General features: G+C 35.8%; 1 protein-coding gene across 5 annotated transcripts in view; it reads right to left on the reverse strand.

Moving 5' to 3' along the window:
* Positions 1-15602: 15602 nt before the first annotated feature.
* The window catches only part of WDR72 (WD repeat domain 72), a 221541-nt gene continuing 210612 nt past the window's right edge, over positions 15603-26531 (reverse strand). For all 5 annotated transcript variants that reach the window (XM_046655247.1, XM_046655246.1, XM_046655243.1 and 2 more), the window contains 2 exons: positions 23767-23871; positions 15603-17947 (listed from right to left, as the gene is read on the reverse strand). In XM_046655247.1, the coding sequence (XP_046511203.1) occupies positions 17892-17947; positions 23767-23871 (161 nt within the window). In that variant the 3' untranslated portion in view covers positions 15603-17891. The remainder of the gene's footprint in view (positions 17948-23766; positions 23872-26531) is intronic.

A 26531-nucleotide genomic window follows, 5' to 3' on the forward strand; every position in this document is an offset into this window, starting at 1 on the left:
AGATATCCTTTTAATGAAAATGAGAGAGAGAGATACAGAGAGAGAGAGACAGAGATGGAGACAGAGACAGAGGGGAAAAGCCGAGAGACGGAATCAGCTGAGATTTTTATGACCCGGGAAAATCCATCCAGGGCACTAGCTAGACTGTGCTGCTGTCTTTAAGTTCATGGTAGAGACAATGTTCTCGAGAACGTTCCACTTCACCTTGGACCAGTGCTCAAGCAGGGTTAGAGTAGATCTCGCTGAGATTATGCAAGGCAAGACTTAAAGAAAGAGCAACTCGCTCATCTCCATAACTCTTTTTCTTTTATCAGCTGCTTTGCTTTAACTTTATTCTTTTAATTTACTGCCTTTTTCTTGTTTTAATATTTCTCTGTTTTTTAACTGCTTAAGTTGAATAATTACTTTCTTGAGTTTTTTTATTGAAAAAATTATTTTATGCTATTAACTCTCAGGACAGTTTTGACGGCATTTTGCAAGTTTTTGTATGTAATATTCTTGTTATAAACTCTAACGCAGCTCTTACTTTTTTTTTTCTTTCACCCAGGAGTTATTTATGAGAGTGTTCTCATATTGCCAAATAGATGAGATTTATTATTTGCTTACCTATTTTAGCAAATGCTTTTAAAACATGTCTCTTGATAATCACATAATTTCTCTCCATTAACTTACTGATGGGGTTAATTTTGTGAATATATTTTGTTAAACAATCCTTAAGCTTCTGCTGGATTTAATTAGAATTTATTTATTTATCATCTATTTATTATTTATTTATTCTATTACCTTTAAGAAGTTTCGATCTGGTACTTACTATATTCCAGGCATTGTTATTTTTACTTAGTATGTTTGCATAGTTCTAAACACTTGATAAATATAAACTCATGTAATACTTTATTTAGAATTTTTTCCTCAATATGATTAACTGAGATTGCTTTGAAGTGGTGAGTGTATGTCATATGTATATGTGCTATTATTGTTAGGTTCAGGGTACTTATTGGAGACCCATAAAATTAATTGGGGAGCTTTCTATTTTTGTATTTTAATAGTACAGAAATTATCTGTTTCTGGAAGGTTTAGTGGAAGTCCCTAATAAAACCATTTGACTTGCTGTTCTATGGAGAGGAGATACATTCTGGACAACTTTAAAAAATTGTTCTATGATTATTCACTTACACAAGTATTCCATTTCTTCTTGAGTTAATTTTAGATGCTAACATTTTGTTTTCCAGAAAATTATCAAATTATAAGTAGGTCTACACACGAACATATACACACATACATATGAAAGTCTTGATTAGAATTTCATTAATTAGAAATTTATAAGGATAATTAGCATTTTTATAATTTTGAGTCTTCCCATCCAGGAAAATGGTATGTCCCATGATTTTTTTCAATCATCTTTAATACCATTCAGTAAAATTTTATAGGTTTTTTCCAAATAATTTACATACATTTGGATTAAGTTTTCTTTATCCTAGCTTCTAAATGTTGTTAGTAATGTCAATGGAGTCTTTTTCTGTTCCTTTTGATGACTGGTTATTCCCAGTGTATAGGAAAGTTATTGCTTTGTATGTTTATATTGTATTTGGCCATCTTACCACAATTTCATTTCTGTTGGTCCTCTTAGAATTTATTTATATCATTTGTAAATTTTGTTAATTTGTTCTTCCTTTACAATGCTTATCACCATTTAATATTTTGTCTTTTTGCATTGACCACACCATAGAATCATTTTGAGAAGCAATGGTGAACAGTTGACCTCAGTATATTTGTTTCTGATTTAAATAGAATGCCTTTAGTGTCTCATGGTTAAGTATAAAATTTGCTACAGATTCCTGGTTTTTTATTTATCATACTGAGGAAGTATCCTTCTCTTCCTAGTTAATTAAAAAGTTTGGTTTTTTAAATTGTTATTTTATTTGTTATAGTTTTTAAATTTTAAATTAAGAATAGATATTGACTTTTATTAAGTGGCTTTCTGCCATCTATGAACAGGATCAATCACTTGGTTTCTGTTTTTTAAACTATTAATGAGATGAATAATTTGCCTGCCTTATTAAAGTTATGGAGTTCTCACTACGTGCTGTTAGGGTAAGGAAAAAATAGCCCCTTCATCATCAGTGTCTCAGGGGCTCCTTGGCAGGAGGAGAGAGGAACAGTTTTGAGATTGATGGCTCCATTCTCAAGCCAAATGGTTGAGAAACTGAAATTGGACTTGGCAGTTCCTTCCAGCTATCCTCTTCTCTTTCTTCTTTGTTACTTTCAGTGCTCAAGTCTTAGAATTAGTGATATCTCTACTCATTTTGCCTATTTTTAACATTTAGTTTTCAACTGGACCTAACCAATCTGGTTGCAATGGCTCTCTACAGAAGCTTTATTGACATTAGTTTTTCTCCTTTGTTCTTTATAGGTTTTGACACCACGCCTCACTCCTCGCTCCTTAAGTCTTGCTGAGACTGTGGTTTTTAAACAGAATTCATTCACTCTCTTTGTCACTATTGAAGAGTTTGCTGATCACTATATGCTACCTACGGCAATCCAGGTCTACCAATGTGTAGAATCCGATAAAATCCCACCTTTACTCTTGCATTAGTTAGGGTTCTCCAGAGAAACAGACTCAACAGGATAGATAGATTGATAGAGAAAGAGATAAAGATAGAGAGGTAGAGATATAGAGATAGAGATGATAGAGATATATAGAGAGATTTTAAGGAATTGGCTCATGCAATTGTGGAGGCCAGTTCTGGCATGTCTGAAGTCTGAAATCTGTGAGGCAGGGCAGCAGGATGATAACTCAGGCAGGGTTCCTATATTGTAGTCTTGAGAAGAATTCCTTCTACTTTGGGAAACCTCAGTCTTTGTTGTTAAGGCCTTCGACAGATTAGATGGTGCTCACAAAAATTATGGAAGGTAACCAGCTTTACTTAAAGTCTACTGATTTAAATGTTAATCATATCTTAAAAAATGCCTTCACATTAATGCCTAAATTGGTGTTTGACAGAATAACTTGTCATCATTGCCTAGCCAAGTTAACATATACAATTAACCATTGCAACTCCCATACTCTTTTCTCCTACTCTAGAATTCGTGTGCTTTCAGTAGGTGAGAAATGTATTATGTTGTTATCAAGGATTTAGGTTGTATTACTCTTTGTAGTTTTTTATACCCTTTGCTTTCCCCCCTTATTGTCAGCAGTATTCATTGTCTCAGGGGAAAGATGACAAGATGCACAAGCAAATTACATTCTTTTGAGTTGCAATAAGGCTTTTGCATTTTAAAATCCTTAGTTCTATAATACTAGAGTAAAATGTTTATGTCACAAAGAACAAATCTGAGAAAATAGACAAGTCAGGCTATCTCATTGCAGAAAAGGTAAAGATTACATGGGGAGGACAAAGAGAAGACAAATAGCTTAGATGTAGGTGGATTCCTCAAAAGTAATCCTGTGTCTTACCCACAGTCTGTTTCCTAGTTAGGGGTGGGGTGCAGAGTAGAAACTTGAGACAGAGTTCAGAATTCAAGAACAGTGGAGAGCTCTATCTGAATTTCTGGGTGGAGCTCAGGAGGATTACAAACTCCACAAAACGTTCCTGCATGCATCCTGACATAGATGTGGTTGAGTAGAAATGCCAAAGACAGCCACATGCTGTGTCAGTGAAGTTCAGGAGATTCAAATCTTTTCTGTTTATCTCACTGGGGCTTGGAAGGACCTGAAAGTGAGCCAGACTAGAGATGCCTATTGCTAGAAAAGAGGGCAGAAGTAGCTGAGATATGTATGGGCGGATGACCAAAGACCAGAAAGGAATGATTCAAAATATTTTTTCCCCTCTAGACACTGTTTATCTGGATATACTATTATCTGTCCATCTAGTATGGACAGATTATGACTGAGTAGTCCCCAGACACCTGCACCGCTCTACTACTAGACTGACATTACCTGTCAGAGGTGACCATACATCTCCATTTGCCAGGGATATTCCTGATTCATACTGGTTGCTTGACGCATAATTGTTAAATAGTGGTCCCTCTCACTCTAGAAAGTGTCCTACTTTGCACTAAAAACTATATGATCTCCTACCTAAGCCCTCAAAACTTGGAGACAACATAGGAGAAAAACTGGGAAGCCTGAACCAGTTCAGATTGTTTCTTCTACCTGGAAAAACAAGGAAGAAAATCTAAAATAGAAATTAAATTCATTTATAGAGAAAAGATTGAGTTTTGGGCATACACGAGACTGTGTACTGAAATTCACCTTTCCTATTTAAAAGGCACCTAAACCTCAGGAGTTTGCATCTTGAAACCTATTACACTATGCACAAACTATTACTTGAATACAATAGGATATATAAAGTTTCAATATTTTACATATTTAATTTCTGGTTAAAGTTCTTTTAGTGCCTTTATTCTAGCAGCAGATGTAATTCTCACTAATTTATTATTATAAGATGGTAGAAAGCAAGGAATACTTTACGAAGGGCTTCACAAGCCCAGCTAAGGGGGTTTGGATTATATTCAAGGGAGTAAAAGATTGAGATTTGTGTTTTAGAGAGAGTGCTTGGGCAAAAGTGTGGATGATGGACTGGAGGCAGAAGGACCAGTCTGGAGGCTCCTGAGGCAATCTGAGCGGGAAATGAGCCTGAACTGAGGAAATGACAGTGGGAATGCCAAGAGGACAGATTGGAGAGCCACTTAGAAAATCAAATGGAAAAATATTGGGAGACCAATTTTTCACTAGGAGTGAGAAACAGAGATTTATGGAGATAGAGAATGAATTCAGCATGGGACACATTGACTTGAGGTTCCTGTGTGACGTTCAGGAGATGATGGTTTTTCAGGTGAATTTTGGGATATGGAGTTGGACATGAAGATGTGTATGAGGGATGTGTAATATGGGGTTACCAGCTTATAAGAGTTAGGGAAAGTAGTAAGCATTGAAAAAAAAGAAAAAATAAGGTGATTACTCTTTCTTTGTCTCTCAACAGATGATAATATAACCCAAGTAAGTTTCTTCTGAAGTCAGGCTAGAAGGTATTATTTTGAAATAAATAAAACAATATAACACTCTATGAACTTTTGGTTGGTAATTTATGTAGGAAGAATTTTACCTTAGACCAGTGTTTCTCGACTGGGGGCAATTTTGTCCCTGCAAGGGACATTTAGCAACGTCTGGAGACATTTTGGGTTGTCATAACTGGATGGGGGCATGGGGGTTTGTAACTGGCATTTGGTGGTAGAGGCCAGGGATGCTATTAAATATCCCACAATGCACAGGACAGCTCCCACTGAACAAAGAATTATCCCGCCCAGTATGTCAATAGTGCCGAGGTTGAAAAACTTCTGCCTCAGACAATTGAGCTAACAATTTTGTTGAAAGAGCTGAAATCATCCTTGAACTGTTTTTCTGATCAAGAAAGACCACAGAAGGACTTTGATGTAATGCATGAAAGAACCTTGATATTCTGGCTGGGAGGTCCATTCTAGTTAGAGTCTAGTTAGCTTTCTAACTCAAAAGACCACTTATCTGGTCAAAAGCCCTTGAGTGCACGGGAGCACTCTGGGCACACACCACATTGAGGGCTCCAAGAAAGTATGGCACTTTTACTCACTGAATTCCACAACATAGGTTAGCAGTTGATGCAAAGATAACAAGTTCCATAGCATGAGAACAGATGGGAAAGCATATATCACCAAATACATCTCAAAAGTGGAGGATTGCAAATGACCATTAAATTAGGCTACCGCATTGCCAGATACGAGGACAAAAGGTGGTGAAGGGGGTGAGCAATGTAAGACCGTAGTTAAGAGCACAGGCTCCTGAGTCCAACTGTCTGGGTTTGCAAGACTCCTGGTTGTATGATTCATTAGTTGCGTGATCTTAAGCAAGTTACTTATTCTCTTATGTGTTACACTTTTTTCATTTGTAAAATGGGGGTAAAAATAAGACCTGACTCAAAGAGTTATTTTTGGGAGTAAATCAAATATCACATACAGAGCTAGCAGAGTGATTGACACACGACAGACTCTAAATAAATGTCATCCACATGTGCTTTGGCAGCCTAGCTGGTAGAGTGTGCTATCAATGGAGCAAAAGAAGACCTAGACCCAGTCCACTGCTTCCAAAGTGACCTTCCGCTAAGGGCTTTCAGGTAATTGACACAAAGATGTTTACAGTATTAATGCTGGGAGTATGAAAATACCTAGTTTTTCTTTTTTAATCAAATCAGTAATTTGCTGATCCATTTTTATTAAAAGTGGTGACATTCTTGCTGTTGATTCCCCTAGTTTCTGCCATAACGAAAGGGAGTAAATGAAATAGATTCATGCTTTTCAAATTGTCGTCTCATACTCCTAATGAAAAACTGGGATCTTCAGATAACACTACAGTTATAAGACACTAAATGATTCCAAAGAGTCTGAATGCAGAACCTGCATGCATTAACTACACTGTGATATTTAACTTGTTTTTTCACTGCTTACTAGCTATGTGGTCTTTAGAAAATTACTTAGCCTTTCTGTGTTTCTGTTTCCTTGTCTATAAAATGGGATAGAAAGTATCTCATAAAATGACTGTGAAGATTAAATAAGAAACTGTACATAAATTGTTTGGCACGGCACAACCAGAAAATGTTAGTTATTAAAATTTTGTGCATTTAGCAAACATAAATGTATATGCATGCAAAACTTAAATGACTTTTAAAAGATAAACTACAAAATTCAAGAAAAATCTCACATTTATAGTGTGCTATTTTGAGGCTACTTCTGTGTACTATTTTGCTTTTCTTCTAAGAAAACTTTGGTAAATTTTTGAGAAGTACAGATGTAAGTGTCCTTCTAGTCTACTGGACATCTATGCAGGCATAGAATATTCTTGAACAATATTCTTAGATGCTATCCAAAAAAAACCTTATGAATAGCTACACACTCAGTATCATTTTCAGCTGTTTAAATTTCACTATCTCACACTCATTAATCACACATTGCACTCATTAATCATGCTACAAAGGAGGATCATTAACAATTGTGGCCAAATGTGCAGGAGAATCCCCTGCCTGGAAGCCATGGCTGCTGGATTACTCCAGAGACTGGGTTACACCCAACTGTGGTGGGGCAGCATCAAACGTGTGACATCGCTGTGGAGTTCAGGGGAACCGCACAACCCAGGTAATTTCTTGAGCTATGATCCTGAGCAATCAGAGAGATACAAAGATAGGACCACATACAAGGCAAGCAGAGGCGAAATGCTCAAAGGTGCCAGATAGTTCTTTTTGTAAATAAATTCAATATACCAACACTTCTATAACAAAGTTTGTAAAGGAGGAATTTACCCACTGTTTCAGATTAATTGAAGTTCTCAATTTTAGTGATTCCTTAGCTGTTTCCTCTCTCTCTCTCTGTATGTATCTATATATGTCCATATTCTATTGACTTATAGAAGATGGGGATTTAGCTTTCTTTCCCCCATTCCCCACTCCTTTCACCCATCTCCCTCATTCTCCTGATAGTTATATTATCTTTTTTGTTAGAGTAATAATTACTTTGTAATAATTACTTGTTTTATTCACAGTTGGACCATGTAATATACTATAATTACATTTTTTTCTCTCTCTTTTCATTTGCTTAGTTTTCTTTCACACACAATACCTATCACTAACTCACCACCAAGCCTATTGATAGGACCCTGAAATCATTCTCAGTACGGTCCAGTTTATCAGGTAATCTACCAGTTTTATAGTTGTCCTGGAGGCATCCCTACTGGAATCCTCTACTTTCTGCTACAACTGGCCCGATTGCTTTCTAGGTTCACATACAGCAGTAGACATGCAATCTACTGTCATTGTGCTCTGGGGAATGTCCTTCTTTTCTATATTGTATATGCTGCTTTTTCTTGGTTTACTCCATCTTGAAGGTAGATCATATCCTCTAGTAGTTTTATGAGAAAGAATGTGTGGAAGATAGATTGGCTAAGCATAGAATTCCTAGGTGGAAATGGTTTTCATTAGGATATTTAAGTCATTGCCTCATATTCTTCTATCATCCTTAATTGCAATTGAGAAGTCTCATGCCATTATGATTTCCTATCATTTGCACTGGGCAAAAGTTCTCTTCCTTTTCCTGAAGTTTTTATGATCATGCCTTTTTCTAGTGTTCTGGACTTTCACTAGAATGTGCATTGGTGTGGATCTTTTTCATAAATTTTACCGGGCACACCATGGGTTCTGGAATTTGTTTTCATCATTTCTGGAAACTTTGCTCGATTTGATTTTACACAATTTTCTTCCTGCTGATTTCCTGTTTACTCTTTCTGGGACCCTCATTAATATTATTTTTAATATTGGACCTCCTCTAATTTAATTGATCTTTAAATTTTCATATTGTCTCTCCTATTTTACTTTCTGAGAGATTTCCTCGATTATATCTTCCAAACTTTTTTTTGGAAAAAGAAATTGCTAGCCTTTGAGTGTGTATGTGTATGTATTGTTCACTGCTGTATTCTCAATGGCTAGAACAGTGAGTGGCACATAGTTGAAGCTGAAAAAAAGATTTGCTGAATTGAATAAATAACTGCTATCACATATTTTTAACTTTGTGAATGTTCTTTTTTATAGCCTCTTATTTTTGTTTCTTGAAGGTAATTTCCTCTCTTATCTCTCTGATTCTATTAATTATAGATGTTTGGGATTTTCTTGTAACATACCATATTGCTCGTTTTTGCTGTCACCTTCTACTTGTTTTAATCTCTGTCTTTCCTATTGAAAGCTTTCTTCATTTATCCAATGAAGTGAGGCTCTCCAACTAGTGAGGCACAAAAATATTTTGTGTTCTTGGGCACACCATGGGGTGTTCTGGGTGTGATGTTTCACTGAAGGAGCCTGAGTAGGCAGCATCTGTAGATATTTTTTATCAGCTGTTTTTAAAAATTTTTAATTGTGGTAAAATATACATAACATAAAATTTACTATCTTAACCATTTTTAAGTGTACAGTTCAGCAGTGTTAGTACATGTACACTCTTGTGCAACTAATCTCCAGAACTCTTTCATCTTGCAAAACTGAAACATTAAACCCATTAAACAAGAACTCTTCATTCTTCCTTCCCTCTCCCTCCTGGTAACCACCATGCTACTTTCTATGAATTTGACTACTCTAGGTTCTTCATATAGTTGGAATCATACAGTCTCTGTCATTTTGTGACTGGTTTATTTCACTCAACATAATGTCCTCAAGGTTCATTCATGTTGTAGCATGTGTCAGAATTTTTAAGGCTGAATAATATTCCATTATATATATATATACCACATTTTGTTCATCCATTCATCTGTCAATGGATGCATGGCTTCCTTCCACTTTCTGGCCATGGTGAATAATGCTGCTATGAACATGGGTATACAAATATCTCTTTGAAATCCTGCTTTCAGATCTTCTTTTGGATATGTACTCGGAAGTGGAATTGCTGGATTATATGGTAATTCTATTTTACATTTTTTAAAAAATTATATAACTTTTAATATATATTTTTTTAGGAAGATGGGCCCTGTGCTAACATCTTTGTTGCCAATCTTCCCCCACTTTTTTTCTCCCCAAAGCCCCCCAGTACATAGTTTTATATCCTAGTTTAGGTTCCTCTAGTTCTTTGATGTGGGATGCCACCCCAGCATGGCTTGATGAGCAGTGCTAGGTCCACACCCAGGATCCGAACCCGTGAACCCAATCGCTCAGCCATGGGGCAAGCCCCTATTTTACATTTTTTAAGGTACCATCATACTGTTTTCCGTAGAAGCCACACTATTTTATCTTCCCACCAACAGTGCATAAGAGTTTCAATTTCTTGACATCCTCATCAACATTTGTCATTGTCTGTTTTTTTGATAGCAGCCATCTTAATGTGTGTGAGGTGGTATCTCATTGTGGTTCTGATTTGCATTTCCCTAATGATTAGTGACGTTGAGCATCTTTTCACGTGCTTCTTGGCCTCAGGCTGGTTATTTAATCAGAAAAGAATCATCTGTCTCTTGTCTAGTGTTTGTAAGAACGGTTATCAGCATTTTGAGAGCAAAGCAGCAGGGAAGTGGGTGTGTGGCCAACCTGTTCAGGGAAGGAAACTCCAGGCATCAGCTGAGGAGAGAAATGGATGTGGGAATCAAGAATATTAACTGTTTCTTTCAGTTTTTCTGTTTCAGCCACGCCTGTACCCCCACTTTCGGAGGTGATAGTTGACTTCAGTGTCTGAGCCTTTAAGGCGCTCTGCAACACCAACCAGCTCCCTTCTTGGCATCATCTCCTATGGCATTTATTTGCCTTCTGGTTTTTAAAATTTTGCTGTTGTTATTCCTTTTCCCGTTCTCTATTTTTCTTCTGGGTTTATATCTTTTATCCCATGATTTCAATGGGGCTTCAGGAGAGGGTGGAGATGAATGTGTGTCTTTAATTTGCCATTTTAATTGAAAATCCCTCTAGTCATTTTATCATTATTATTCCTAATCAATACTCTTTTTTTTCCACTTAGAGAGGGGAAAGGAGGGGCAGAAACAGAGAAATATTGTGAGACATTTCACCAACCTTTATTAAAGTAAAAATATGGATGAGCATCCCTCTAGATACATTCTGTTGGTGTTTGATGTTCCTGATGCCATAGTCGGCCCCCTACTTTGACCCTTCCTTGACTCAGATTTTCTACTCATTTCATCCATTTTCAGATTTTTGCCTAATAGGAAAACATTTCTAATACACACTATCCTCATTGGGAAGGTAGAATTTTATCTACACTGTTTTGCTTTACACACAGTCTTTCAGGGATTCATTGACTTTCTATGTTTGGGATACCTCTTTAGAAGTACTCATGTCTTTTGGTTTGGTCTCATTCATCACACTCATACGAAACTATAGAAACATGCTTTTTAGTGTTAACTAATGATATGAAGACTGATAGAAATCAAGAGGGAAGTTACTTGTTGTTTAGTACAACCTTAGATGGACCATGGCCTATCTCATTCCGACATAAAACATCCCCAGAGGATTATCTTTCATGAGCCAGAAGAAAAACTATCTACTATTTACTATTCATTATTACTCACTGAGCTGGGGAAAGCCTTTACCTTTAAATAAATTGTTGAAAACTTTGAAATTAGCCCTCGATCCCAGGAGTACTCAGTTAACATGAAACATTTTAAAAGAGGAAACTCTTACCAAAACAATCTATATAGCTTGGTAATGTCCAATCTGAGTAAAAAGCTTGCTCGAGCACCTGGAGATCCATTATGGTTATCTAAAATTAAGATTCTAAGCAGGCTTTTTTGGTATGTGTAGTAATTTCAATTATTTGTAATATTATGTTCAATAATAATAGTACATACATGTGGTGCTTGAGAAATTGGAATTATTAGTCTCAATGTATAGATGAGAAAATTGAGGTTCAAGGTACTATATGAAACTACTTTGCTAATGTCAAATAACTAATAAGAAAGGGAAGGAGCTGAGACACATGCCAATACTTCAGACTCCATGTTCAATGCCTGCTACAATGCAAAACACTTGCATTAAACTACATAGATATTTGGGGAAAGTAATCAAAGATACGAAGGACAAAAGAAGTGAGGAATAGAATAAACTAGATTGAAACATGTTAGATACAGAACCCGCTCCTCAATCTACCTTCTCCAAACCATTCAATGGCCTCCTCGTAGCCTGGGAATTAAATTGGCGTCCTCTTCACCCCTGTGTCTGGAATTGTGTATATTTGCTTGGTATTTCGGACACGTTGAATAACCCTATGTAAAAAGAACACTCTGAAGATTCCTTCACACAAGCTGCCTATGTTTGCTATAACATATATTAGTTCTAGCAAAATGCTAGGAATTGGAGAAAAGCTTACTGCTCATCAGTTTCCAACATTAAGGAAATCGATTTATATAAGGTGGGCATCCTGGTTTCATTCTGCCTGGGTACACTAGCCACTAGCTTTCTCAAGGCAGTGACCTACATCCACACAATGATTCAACACCCTCAGTGTTAGTCTGCCTGTCCTCTGTTTATCTTCTGGCTTCCCTTCCAGGTGCCCTGGGCCTGTCTGCTCGGACTTAGCCTTCATTTGATTTGCACACAGAACTAACTTGAATGCAGTCACCTCTCCTTAGGACAATCAGAGAAAATGCCTTCATTTGGAAGACTAAAGGAAAATCTCTCCACATTGACTAAATACGCTGACTTTTTAGATGCTTTAGTATGCTGACTTTTTAGATGCTTACAAAGAATAAAGGGGCAGACTTTTACTATTTCCCAGAAAAAACTTAGGTGGTAGTGGGATAAAGCAGTTTTCTTCCTTTTCCTTCAGAGAAAGGCTTTAGCCTGAGGGAAGGTAAAGAAGTAAGATCCTAGTAAATAAAGAAACAGAAACCTAATACTACCAACATGTATGAGAGCAGAATATGACTTCTGTATTAAGGGAAATGATAAATGTTTTCACATTATGGGAACCGCTTTAGCACAACCTTAAAATAGTGCTTTAGAGATATGTGAGGACATAGAGAAATTTGTCTCTACACTTTAAACCTTTTCTCTTCCACAAGGATTTTTAGTAAGAATATGCTTTGGACTAGAGCTAAGAGAATGTGAAAGGAAATTTCTAACCTTGAGTGTTGCTGCCACCTACATGGCAGGAAGACTACACACAAAACCCAACACCTTTCCAGACAGGCATCAGCTGCAGGATACTTTCTATGAAAACATATTTTAGAAATTCCCAAATTTGTTTCTTTATTTGACTATCCCAATGACAATTGAAATGACAGTATTCGTTATTTTTACCTCACTTCCTATCTCAAATTCTTGCAGAAATTGGACCAACTGGTTTTGCTTAGATTGGTGGGAATACATTGATTATTTGAAATAGCGGCTCATCTAAGGAAATCTTTCTTATCATAAAAACAATCCCAGGGGCAACTTGATCCCTGTGGCTATGACTGTCTCAGGGAGAGGAGGAAGGCTCTTAATCTCACTGTGCTACAGGTTTTTGCCTTTTTTTTTTTTTCCCTGGCAGGCTCTAAAATACAGAAATAAAAATTAAATAAAACAATGTTTTCTCAGTTGATTATAACTATAAATTGATGCAAATAGAGATAACATAAATATAAGAATTCTTTTGACATACAAGAGAGGTTATTTCTGATAGGAAATGTAGTTGTCACTGCAGAATTAACAGGAAATCTCTTTAAAAGTCTAAAAGAAACTTGTAATATGTCAAGAACACATCATAGACTGTCCTTTTATCTTAGATGGCATCATTTGAGGCCATGATGCTAGTGACTGAGGCTGTGTGAAAACACCTTCTCCCAAGAACATACACATGCAAGATTGAAAACATGACTGATGACTTTACAAAGAATTGCTAAGTGAATAAATGATAGGTTTTGTAAGCATGTACCGACCAATTATTGCTATTGCATAACGTTATCAATATTGGCATTTTGCTGGCATTTTGCTGGCATTTGGCACTTTGCAGCTTTAGGCACAGTGTTGTACTAAACATGTACTAATTATATTTGCTGTTAAAAACCTTGCATCCTTGAATAAAAAATCACTGCTACTTTTCCGATTAGTAGAGTGTTGAAGACAGAAAAGATCCCTAAAACTGATGATAGGAATTCATGCTTTTGTGCAGTGATAAAAAGGCATTTGGAGAAACAATGTCAAAAGAAAGAACCACACATGCTCGACATTTCCCCCTGCAAACCACTAGAAGTAAGCTATTTTAAACATTTTCAATGGTCTATGGCTTTAGTTTTCACATGGTATTAAAATTACTATTTCTTACCATTTGTATCATTATAATCATGCTCATAATGATGCAATTGTCACAGTCTATTTACTTGTGGTATGCTTCCTGGGTTAAAAGTGAATTTATCCCAGACTTAATGAACAGGGCCTAAGACTAGAAGGTGGCAAAAAATTCAGTAATCAAGCTAAATATATTTTAATACAATATTTATAAAAATCAAATTAATGCAAAAAAATCCATGATACAGAAATTTTAAATGCAGATGGGATCTGAGAAGGTTGGGATGAGAGGAAGAGGTGTGAGGGAGTTGTGCCAAGACAGACGTCACCCCAGTCCCCGTCCTGGCAATGAGATGAACTGATGTGCACAGTCTTCCAGGGCTCAGTTGGATGGGAGTTTCCTGAGGCATGCTCTTACTGGAAGACCTGTTAATTTCCAGTTTACATTTTTCTCTTACATGCCATCTGTAGGGTCCTCGTTGATGAAATCACAGTGCAAAGCAGTCTTGGGACCACTGAACATGAAGCCACACAATTTCATCAAAAAGGTATCTATGCAAGATTTTTGTTTGTTTGTGTTAAAGATTGGCACCTGGGCTAACAACTGTTGCCAATATATATATATTTTTTTCTGCTTTATCTCCCCAAACCCCCCCCGTACACAGTTGTATATCTTAGTTGCAGGTCCTTCTAGTTGTGGGATGTGGGATGCCGCCTCAACGTGGCCTGACGAGCGGTGCCATGTCCGCGCCCAGGATCCGAACCCTGGGCCGCCGCAGCAGAGCGCGCGAACTTAACCACTCAGCCACAGAGCCGGCCCCTATGCAAGAAAGTCTTAACCGCAAAGTTTTTGGTCACAGCTAGTTTTGAAAGTATTTTACAATGCTAACTATGTACATGTTTACAAAGCAGTGACTTTCATATGAAATTAGACACAACTTTGGGTACTTTACATGTGAAACAACATTTTGTGGAGAATCAAAGCGTAAATAGCACTGCTTTTAAATAACTGCATAATCAAAAAGTGGGCAATGTAAAATTTTAAAAATTACACAAATGAGTCCATTTTGTGAAAATAAGACTTTTAAATCAATTGGAATTAATGTATTCTGAGCTTTCACTTTAAATACATGGCATAACACTTAATTTTTAAAAATTCAATTATTATAATGTGCCTTAAAAACATTGAAGAGAAAGAATATCTTTTATAAAATGTTCATTTAAATAATTATAAAAGGCTTTTTAAATACAGAACATTAGAGGAAAATGTACAAAGAAGGAAATAAAAATTACCCCCCAATACTACCATTTAGAGATAGACTGTTAATATTTAGCAAAATATTTTCTTATCATTTTTCTAATAGTGACATTTTCAAAGTAGCCTTAACTTAATTTCTAAAACAGCAATAGACTGTTTCAGGCCTGAAGCCACCTATCTAATTGTACGTTTCTAATACTATAAATTTTACCTTCTATTTGAAGTGCTGTACAGTATTCAAACTGCTTTCCATACATCATCTCATGGAGTGCCTTTGCATGCATAAGCCCTGTCAGGGAGGTCTCATCACGGGTGGGAAGTGGGGCTCTGAGAAGCACAGCAAGGACACACTGCCTGGACACATGGCAATGAGGCCTCGGCGCTAAAGCCTAAATTCTTTCCAAGATTCTTTCCTCAGCAATGTAGGCAGTGTGTAACTCTACCATGAATAACAGGATCCCAGCTTGCAAATTTGAAAATACGATATTCCTTAGAGGGAAATACATAATCATAAATATTGCCAAGATTATTATCAAAAAAGAAATACAAGATAATTTTTTTAATGATTTATTTATTACAATGACAGGGAAGACTCTGGATACAAACACATCTGCTAATACAATGACTCCACTTGTTACCTGAGGCTGGATGTAGAAAAGGACAAACACATAATCAAGAGGCGGTCAGTTTTGAGTTTCTAGCTGTGGTACCAAGTGGTTAGGGTCACCATGTGGTTGATCTGGTTAATTATGTGGCAGCTTACTATTTCAAGTTCTCTTCGCAATAGAAATTTCTGGAACATGTTGAACATAAGTCAATATAAATTAAAGAAATGATGTTTAAACAGACTCATGGATTTGTGTCAAAACACACTTGTACATGGATATTAGGGAACATTATTTAAATATTTATCTCTAAAACTCTCATTTTAGAAATTAAAAGTTTTGATAGTTAATGACCCTGGCCTCCAGAATTCATATTGGTAAAAAGATTTTAATTACTCATTTAATATGAATTATTAAATTTTAGCAACTGTAAAATATGATGTCAAAAAATTCTTAAAAATCTCATTTAGAAATGTCAGGGTCACACCAGTTCTAATTTTCTATAGCTAGTGGCATCATAAAATATTTACCAAGGATTCAATATTGGTTTCCTTACACCTGAAAAAATGCTAAATTTGGCACTTATTTTGATTCTTCTTTGAAAAGGGAATAACAGGACATAGCTATAAAAATAAAGAAGCTTGTTTTTAATAAACATAACAGAACTTGAGCATCCAAATCAGTTTTAACTATTAAAATTGCCCTATTGATAGGACATATACTTATTTGATATTGCCATCATTAAAAACGTTTTTGGGAGTTCTTGCAATGGCCTCAGAGCCAGTATACAACATGCAAGAAAAGGTGTTCCATTGCTTAGCTTGTTACCTTCTTTTATTTTGAAACTTGTTCTAAGTAGTTTTTGACTATTTCCAAAGGGGGGAAAGTATACATGTCGATTTGCAAAGGATGACAATTTTCCATGATTATTCATATTAACAATGTTACTATTTTTTAAGTACAACTCAACAGTAATTTCAAGCAAAGGTATCATATTGTAGGGGAAAAATACACATTTCTATCTACTTTAAAGGAGTCACATTCATTTGATGTCTACGTTCTGGTATATTCATTCAGGTTAATCATTAATTATAGGTTCCTTCAGGGTAGGGACCATACTACTTCAATTATATAGTTCTCTTCTAATCTCTCCCTCTCCCATGCCTACTGCATCCCAGCACAGAACCTGATGCTGGTGCCCTCCGAAACGTTTGGTGAATTGAAGTGACTGGAACTTCCCTATTGGATACATAGATAGATATAAATATCATATATTTAACACTCTATTTCCATTTTTCTATGATTTAGGCAATATTTGTATTCATATGCACAGTAGTAATCTTTTTGATGATTTTCTATAAATCCAGAAATTATACAGTATAAATCAAAGCAAATACGTCAGATCACTAAGGGCTTTAATAGATGAACAATTTATGTCTCTTCCTACTTATATTGCTTCTCATATTTTAGTTTAAGAATTCCTGCTAGTCAAGCTTCTTTCTGGGAAAAGAACTGTAAGAGTTTATATTTCATAAGGATCAATTGTGACGTGCTATAAGCAGATTCCCTTTCCCTAGTTCCCATCTATGGCCAACGAGATCAACCTTTAGCTAAAGACATTGGCCTCTATGTCATTAGAAGTCCAAATTAACTTGACGGCACAAGATTGGTCCCTGTTATACTGTGTATCACTTATTTGGGCTAATTGATGACTAAATGGAACTGGCTATTTGTTGACAACATTTCACGCTTAGGGATGAGATTTACTGCAGGGTGATTGATCTAAATTAAAGCATCTACTAAAACAAAATGTCCTAACCTAACAAATCAAACAAATTTGGTAAAGTTTTAGATTAAATACATTGAAGCAAAAGTAAATTTAAAAGCATTATGTGTTATATTGTTTAAAAACAATGTGGTTTTAATGTTGCTTATTATACAATTCAGGGACTGAAAAGATGGAAGAAAAACTAAAATGGTATTAAATTTATCTCCACGGGCTGGCATTCTGTGTTGGAAATATTTTTTAAAAAGTAAGAAGCAGGACTACATAATAATTTAGACAATGATTTTTTAGAATTAGATGAACCTGGGTATTTTCAATCAGTAATTACACTTTCAATACACTCTGAAGTATTAGCAAATCTACTACAACTTAGTAACTTGAGTTATTAATAACATGGCTTATATACAATGATAAATGGCATGTTTTGGGTTTTTTAATTTGTCCAAATTCTGTTCCTATAGATGAGATTCCATTTAGCACAGCTTGCAGGAGCACAGCTTTGCTATCCAGGAATGATGCCTTGGCTCACCTAGAAAGAAAAGAGATTATATGGTTATTTGGTGAAATAAAGAAAGAAGGGAAGGAGGAAGGCAGGGAGACAGGAAGGCAGTGAGAGAGAGAAGGATGAAAGAAAGAAGGAGTGAGAAAAGAAAGGAAGAAAGGGAGGAAGGAAGAAATTGCCTATAATTTCTACATTTCTCTTCTATCTTGCAATAACATATGTTAAGATAATAAAAATATTCTCGTCTTATAAACCAGGCCCCAGGTAAATATGTTAATACAATAAAAATATTCTTGTCTTATAAACTAGGCCCCAGGTAAATATATTTTAATTGCACACACTATTATATAGGTTTTTCTTTTAATTGCCAAGAAAGATGAATGTTTTCAACAAGATGAATTGGGTTTGAAATTATTAAATTTCCATAAATTTCAAGTGGCTGAATTGTTCTTAGAGAAACCCACAGCTGCAGTTTTAAGGTCAAATGTTATAAATGTTACTTGAAATATGATTTGAGCTAAAGAATCAAAAAAAGCATTTAATTTTCAGACTACTTGGATGATTGTTATTGTAGGCTAAAAAATATAACTTAATTTAAGTTAATTTGACTATCAAACTAAGTGGAGCATCATGCCTTAGTGAACTACCTCTAAATACATTTATATTAATGATGTGATCATGTATAGTAACTCCCATTCCTACTGGCAAAAACTCAAAAAGCTGATTATGTGGTTTAGTTAACCAATATTCAGTATTGTATGATATATACACTATATAGTGTATATATAAATATATTTATAAGTATAAATATATATAAATATTATATATTTATATATATAAATATGAATGCATATTATTACCCTAGAATTCTACATCTTTTAAAAGTTATTAGGTTGATGTTTAAATTCTTCCCTTTAGATAAATTTTTTAAACTATTGATATTGTTAAATGCAACTAAAAGAAAGAACTTAAACGTTTTTTGCTACTGAAATTGTTCTTACTTCTAGAACATTTTTTTTAGTGCTAACCATAAGTGTGTTCTCGACAGCTATGATTGATGGGCTGCTCATACATTCCACATCTTTTCTGCTTCATGCATCATCATCAGCCATCTCCAACACTCCAGTTCTGAATCTGTCCTACTTTCTGTTACCTGATTTTTGCTAGTGATTCATGAGCCAGAATAGTAAAAGAAAAAAAACATCCACCTTGGCTTTTCACATGTAGTATCCCCTGGAAACCATGAGAAATCTAGTTTTGTTCATCAGATTCATGCAAATGCAATATTGATTGACAATGATGTATACAGATCTACACACATAACGTGCTATATAAAAACCACTAAAATGTTCTATTAATGACAGAACACATACTGATTATAACCTACTTCAGAATGATGTGAAAATGCTTGTCTGAATGCTTTTATTTGTACTTTCAAGCTCTCTCTTGTCACTACTATTTTCAGCTGAAGCTATATTTAAGTGCACGGTCCCTGGTGTACTATGAAGTACAATGCTTAATTTTCCAAGCCAATAAGGTGATAAAAGCTCAAGGTCTCTCATTAACACTTGGATAACAATTGTGATGTCACACGAAATTTTTTATCATCGTGAGTACAAAGATGAGGGGCAAGGAACACTTTTTATCATATTCTGGAGAACGGGGATTGAGCTTTAATCACTGTGGAAGAGTTAACAAGAAGTTAACCAGTGAAAGACTAGACTGAACTATTTTTCTGATAGCATCTTTCAGATTCAGGAGCAACCAGGCCTTAAAGAGCCAAAGAAAGAAAGCCTAATGGCCCTAAAATCTCAAAAAAGGGAGCTGCAAGTTCACGATGTTGTCTCAGTGCTTCTATTACTAGACATCAACGTTATTCCCACTGGTTATGGGAATGTATAAATGCCAGTGAAGAAGCAAGTAGACTTCACAGACTCTGAACCAGAAACTTCAATCTGTGATTCACCTGTGAGTCAAAACTCCTTGCTAATGAATTATTCCAAAGAAAAGACACTGCTGAGGGAGACCTTAACCTATCAGACAAGACCTCCAGGTTCACTAGTGGGGTCAGAGTAACAAGAATGCTCTGGTCTAAAGTTGCTTTGCCAACCTTAATGGACTACAGGCACTCACCTGGGTATACAGCTTGAACCAATAAAGAGATCACAATGGCATGATGAATAAGGTAGAGCACTCTGGAGACCAGGTGAATGACCACTCCACTAGGCATCTAAATTGTGACCTATATGCACACACCAGCCCATTTACAAATGGGTCATCCTAGTCAATTCAGTACTGGAGAAGCAGTGATGTCAATGGAGAAATAAGTTCAAACAGACTGAGTTCAAAACCCATTGTATTAAAAGATAATCAATTGACAAAGTCAATCTTACCATTTTATATATATTCTAAACACTTGATTTTATTGATTACATTTAAAAATGTTCTATCAATGTTTTAAAAACTTCAACCTCATCTTTAAAAAACACTATTTTAGTTTTTCTGTGCTTCAATGTTCCTTTGCTCTCTGCATATGCAAATAAGTTGTTGTTAGCAACATGAAGCTATAAGCGCTAAATTAAAATGATGTTTACAGGATGTGCAAAGAAAAGACTATTTGGAAAGAACAATATATAGGCAATATTCTTGAACTGTGCTTGGATGGGAAACTGATTTTTTGTTTTCATTTTCTATATGCTCTTCGAACAACTGGTCTATTCATTAAAAATGATGTAATAAATATATTAGTCATTTAGAATTGCATAGATAAAACCATGTAAGGTCAATATCCATTAAAGCTAGAAGACTGACCACATTCAACTTTGTAACTGGGAGATTTTGCATGTACATGAAAATGTTAAAAGGAATTTTAAATGAGTGATAAATATTCCAGGTGAAAATGGTAAGAACGATGCATTCAGATTTAAATGCACTCCTTTCCATATAAGGAATAATGAATATACTACAATCATGTGCTGCTTAACGACGTTTCCATCAACAACGAATGACATATATGATTGTGGTTCCATAAGATTAGTACTATACAGCTTAGATGCGTAGTAGGCTATAACCATCCAGGTTTGTGTAACTAGTCTATGATGTTTGCACAACCACGAAATTGCCTAACGATGCATTTCTCAGAATGTAGCCCTGTAGTTAAGTGACGCACGACTGTAATACAATTATAAGCTTAGCTACTGAAGCACCTCTGTTGATTTGAAGACATCTTCCCAAAGCTTATCACTTAAAAACTCCAAATTTTGTTTTTTTCTTCCAACAAAGGTGGTTAAACTTAGTTTCCAGAGAAACACCACTCATACCTGGTAAATAGAGGTAACTAAACCACCATATAAAGCAATGTTTATAGTTTTGGAGCCCCTGCATTTGAATGACTTGATATTTTGAAGTTAATTTGTGGACATTGAGAAGTGGACAGTCATATTTTCACAGTTCAAGAAAGTCTCCCAGGGACACCAATTTCACAAATCTTCCTTCGTGTTCAATTTTAAGAATTTTGCCTCTCAAATGCTCATACTTCAAGGAAATGCACTCTCTCATCAAAATCTTTCTACTAAACAAGCACCTCTGTCAGAAGTGTCTTAATTTCTTATCACAGAATTTTATCCACACAAGGAGCAATAAATAATTCATGTCACTGCCTCTTTGTTGTGTGTCCCTGAACTGCACAGAGCTGGAAGCCTGACAGCTGTGTCAGGACAAGCACCAAAGATCTGACATGACAAGTGACTAACAAGTTTCTTTCAGTTCATAGTGAAAGAAGACAATGGCCCAAAGTGCAGAAAGAAATCCTGAAACAAAATAAAACTGCTTCTTTCTTTTTACCTAAGTGTGTGCTATGAGCTTATTTCCAACCCACAAGCCCTGGTCATTTTATAGGACTGCCCAGCCCCCTTTATTCCTCACACTCGCTTGGCCATTTACGCCTGGCCACGGATCAATATGAGCAATTCTTGGAGAAATACGATGTCTCCATGACAACCAAGCCACAAATTCTCAGTGGAAGGCAGTGAGACCAGTAGTGAACTCTCTAGAGGTTTCTAGGCCTATAAGGCAAGACGTCTTAAAATGCAGGAATGGACAGAGGAAAAAGCCAGAGTAATTCATTCTTTATTACCAGTTTAATGATGTCCGATGTATAGAACACTACTCACTTTTTAAGTTAAGATTCTTTATCAGTGCCTATATTTCCTAATTAATCTTTCTGTTTTGATATATCATTGTGTTTATATAAATCAGACGGATTATGTTATATTTGAATCACTACAATTGCACTCATATTGAGGAACGATAGAAATTTATTCTACTTCTGATATGGTTTAAAACTGATCTATTCTTGCCGAAAACAATTAACTCTTAGGTAAAAACTTGACTCATGAATTTAACTGCCTGACAAACGGTCAATAGAAAACTGTTTATTAAGACATTTTAAAAACCTAGTCGAAATTAGATAATTTTAGTCAAAGCTAGGAAAAATTTTAAAATAGTTTTTTATAGAAATTTAATGTTACTACTACACTCTCTCTTTTAGATTGGGACTAATCTACATTTGTCTTCTAGATATTATGGCAGGGGGTGGGGTTAACGTGCTGATTAAAAATTTCTGTTATTGCTAAAGATGCCATTTCTCAGGTCCACGGGATGCTAAAGCAGGAGTGTGGTTGAGAACAGACACATAGCAGCGGTTCATCTTTGAGGAATCTTGGTGTGGTGGAGGGGACTGAAATACAATGCCAGTGCCACTGGGCCTATTGGGGTTCCGAGATGACTTAGGGGACCTGACATAGATTGCAGGCTGCACCTTTCACTGAAAATTAAATCTCAGTAGCTCTCCTCGGGGAAGGATCAGGGGACTGTTTGCAGCTGCCCCCTGTCAGCGAAGGCTACAAGATTTGGAAATCTCTTAACTAAGCTGACAGGCCACAGAGAGGATGAATCAAAAATCTGATACATGGATCAGCACACAAAGATGCAAGAGGGTAGAGGGTACACAGGAGCCAGAGAAAACAGGAAAGAAAACGTTCAATGGGGGGAGGTAGTTAACTCTTTCACTCATGGAAATACATGGAAATAAGGTACCCTCTGGCACCTTAGGGCTTTGTACTGATCTAGGAATGTCATTCTACTTTTGCAAGATTTTTTTTCTTTTAATTAATTAGTTAAGACTAAGCATGCTTCAAAACAAAACAAAAACAGAAAAACTCATGCTCAAGTGTTTCTGGTCAAATCCTTCCGGTACATTTCAGTCTATTCTTTCCACAAAGAAAATACAAACATAAGTAACTTGGACATAGGGTAAATTTTATTGAGTGAGGAAGGGTTACTATTTTCTTTTTTCTTGTTCTGAACAGTTGACAACATCCATGAGTCCATTATTGTGATGCTAAAATCCTCTCACCCCAGTTAGAGTTCTGTTTGTATTTAGAAACGTAAATAGATAGTAATGGGGACAATTTGTTTCTCTTTTCTCGAACTCTCCACTTGCGCTTGATCCCATTATTTGAAATATTTAAAATGTTGTCATTTCTCCAGTTTCCAATCTCTGCCTCTATTAACCAGTTTAGCCTAAAATTGATGATAATGAACTAATAGTGTCAGCTTCCCTTCTCAGTCATAAAGCCTTTGTACTTCCTCCAACTGAATTCTTGATGAAAGAGGAAAAGATAACAGCTCCACACTGTGACCCCTGGAGGTGACCATTAATTTGACAGTGCAGCTGCTAAGAGAAAACAGCATTACAATGTCCTCTTCCCCCACCCCCTTCCAAGGACCCCAAAGCTGTGTCAAATTTATCATTTTATACTTGACTATTTTTAAATGGCTTTCACCTGGGCTCTCAGACTCTTCGAAGACACATCTGTCAGGCACGTCCTCAGTGTCTTGGAACTTTGCCGAGTTTGAGTTGCTGTCATGCTTGACCGGACTGACTGGAGCTATTAAAAAAAGAGAGCGAGAAAGAGAGAAGAAAGAAAGAGAGCGATGAAAAAGTAGTAATAAACACCATTAAAACATTTCCCTTCAGTTCCACAGATATTTCCAGGGACACACTATGTAAACACAAATAATAAATTGAAATAAAATGTATCCTCTAAGTATGTATTGGCAGACATGTAATTAGTTGAAAAATCTATAGATGAGACTTTATCTTAGAAGAAAAATAAGTTCATGGCATCAGCTTAAAAGCTACAAAGTAACAAAGTGATCCCTTCGAAGTAGAAATCGTATTTTGAATGCATAAATCTAAAACAATACAGTCAATTAATGGCAACAGGACACAGAGAGAAGAACATCAGGCTAGTCAATTAGAAAGACCAGCTCTAGGCTGGTGCAATGGTTCCTTTTGTTGCACAAATCACAGCTGATGAACACTTTTTATGCATTTTGGTTCTCTTTCATCAAATTAAAAACTATGGTACCAAACACCAATAAAAAGCTCTATAAAAATAAATTTAAAAATGTAGAATGAACACATTGCAAACGATAATAAGGAGGGCTGATGTCATGAATGGTAGATCTCTAGACATTATTTTCTGAGCAGGAATTATGAACAGAAACCAAAGCTAGCAAAGGAATCTAAAATTTCCTATAAACTCATTGCAACCACTAAATTTCATTACAGAAGCATAGACTCAAGTTTCCACATTTTTCTAGAAGTTGTAATACTTGGTCTAAATTATCTCCACAAGTAACGTATTTCCATATTACATTTGTTCAGGAATCATTTGTCAGGATAAGTGGACATTGTCTTCATGAAGAAACTTCGTGAATAACAGAACAAAGCAAGCCTGCAATAATATAAATTATGTCATACTTACTGGTCTGAAGCCAAACAACATAAATATGTATATCATTGACTACATTGGAATTCTATCTATCACAAATTGCTGCAGTAAACACTATCACTGTCTCCTCAGGTCGTGATAACACACACAACATATTATTTGTAAGCCATAAATGCAATCAAGAAAATACAGATTTATAAGTCATACATGAAATAACAAGTTTGTTGGCACAGGGGCAGAGCTTGGCTGCTGTTCCTAAACCTCCATTAGGAGATGAGAGAGCAAACGTAGAGGCTAAAGCCTGTGTTACTTCACACATTCAATAAGTGACACAAAGGAGTGCTGCCAGAGGTCCAAGCAGCATTAGTAGAGCTCACACCTTATATACTTCTTGTCTTGTTTTCACGGGGTGTGCATAGGGTTGGTGATCATAACCTGGGGCCCACATACACACACTTTAAAGGAGACTAGCAACATAATTCTGGTTTAAATATTCTCTTCAAACAGTGTTACCAACTCTCTCAGGAAACATATAACACTTCTCTGTTCTGTGGAAGTGAGAGTGTGGAGTTTGAATTCACTGCTTCTCTAAAACTTTTTGTTTGGGAACAAAATATGAGAAAAAATGTATGAAATTCTGATTTTAAATAAATAAATCTGATTTTTCATTTTGTGCATTTGAATTTTCTGAAAAAAAATATGGAAGTAGGTACCGCGTCTGTTTCATTTATGTCTGTGTGCTGGGTGTATAACAGTGCCTGGGCCTTAGAAAGGTATTCTCAAATGATTTATGGAATGAATGAACGAACAAATGAACAAAGCAGACACACCATGCTAGATATCCTCCTGATCCAAGGATATGTGCTTTGAATTATCTTTAAGTGGATCTATTCAGTTTCTTGTTTAGGCCCACATGAGACAAAGGATGCATATTTGCAAAATGGTGGTATGGATTAGTCTGTGACTTGGAAGAAGTGACACATATGGCCTAAGTAGTTATTGGGGTAGCCGCCTTTAACCTTCCTCAGTTTAGTTCATACTTAGAGATTATTTTTGAATCCATAGATTTTTGTGAAATTTTAAGTGAGATAATTAAACACATTGAAGTTGTAGAATACTATTACATTCGTCAAGATTTCCTTGTCTGTTTTAATAATTTTTATTTCTATATTTCTTACTTGTTAATTTTCTGAAATATTTACATTGGTATTTATAATTGGAAATTAACCATACAGCTAAATCTATTACTAATCGCCAATGAGGTAGCATCTGTGTTTATTTCAGCAAATGTTTTGCACTTGTCATCCCATACACTGTTCTTTCGTAATGTAAGACTTTCACCCATTCATTCATTCATTCATTCCTCCAACAAGACTCTGTCCTAGACACAGGGGCCTCAAGGAGGAAGAGAGCATGGTATTAGTACAACAAAGTAAATGTCTAGAATCATTTTTAGTGACCACATTTAGACCACATTTAGCAATAATGTGGTCTCAGGATGAACTGACATCCCAGTCCTCTCAAAAAGCCAGAAAGTTAGATGTAGTTTTAGCTGCCTGATCTTCATTAAATTCACACTAGTAGGTACCATGCAGTGATTTTTGTCTCCACCTCTGATTTTGGAGGGTGTGGTTTGTGTGGGAGTAGGAGAGTAGAGAAGGTTATTCTTCAGATATTTTGCTTAATTATACTTTAGCTTCCAAATCTGAGATGGTACAAGATTTGTCATCTTTACTGGTATCCAATTAAATTTACTGTAGAAGAAATGCCTACATTCTATCAACTGGGAACAACTGACATTGGAGATGTTA

The sequence above is a fragment of the Equus quagga genome, chromosome 2, assembly GCF_021613505.1.
Source record: "Equus quagga isolate Etosha38 chromosome 2, UCLA_HA_Equagga_1.0, whole genome shotgun sequence".
Lineage (NCBI taxonomy): Eukaryota > Metazoa > Chordata > Mammalia > Perissodactyla > Equidae > Equus > Equus quagga.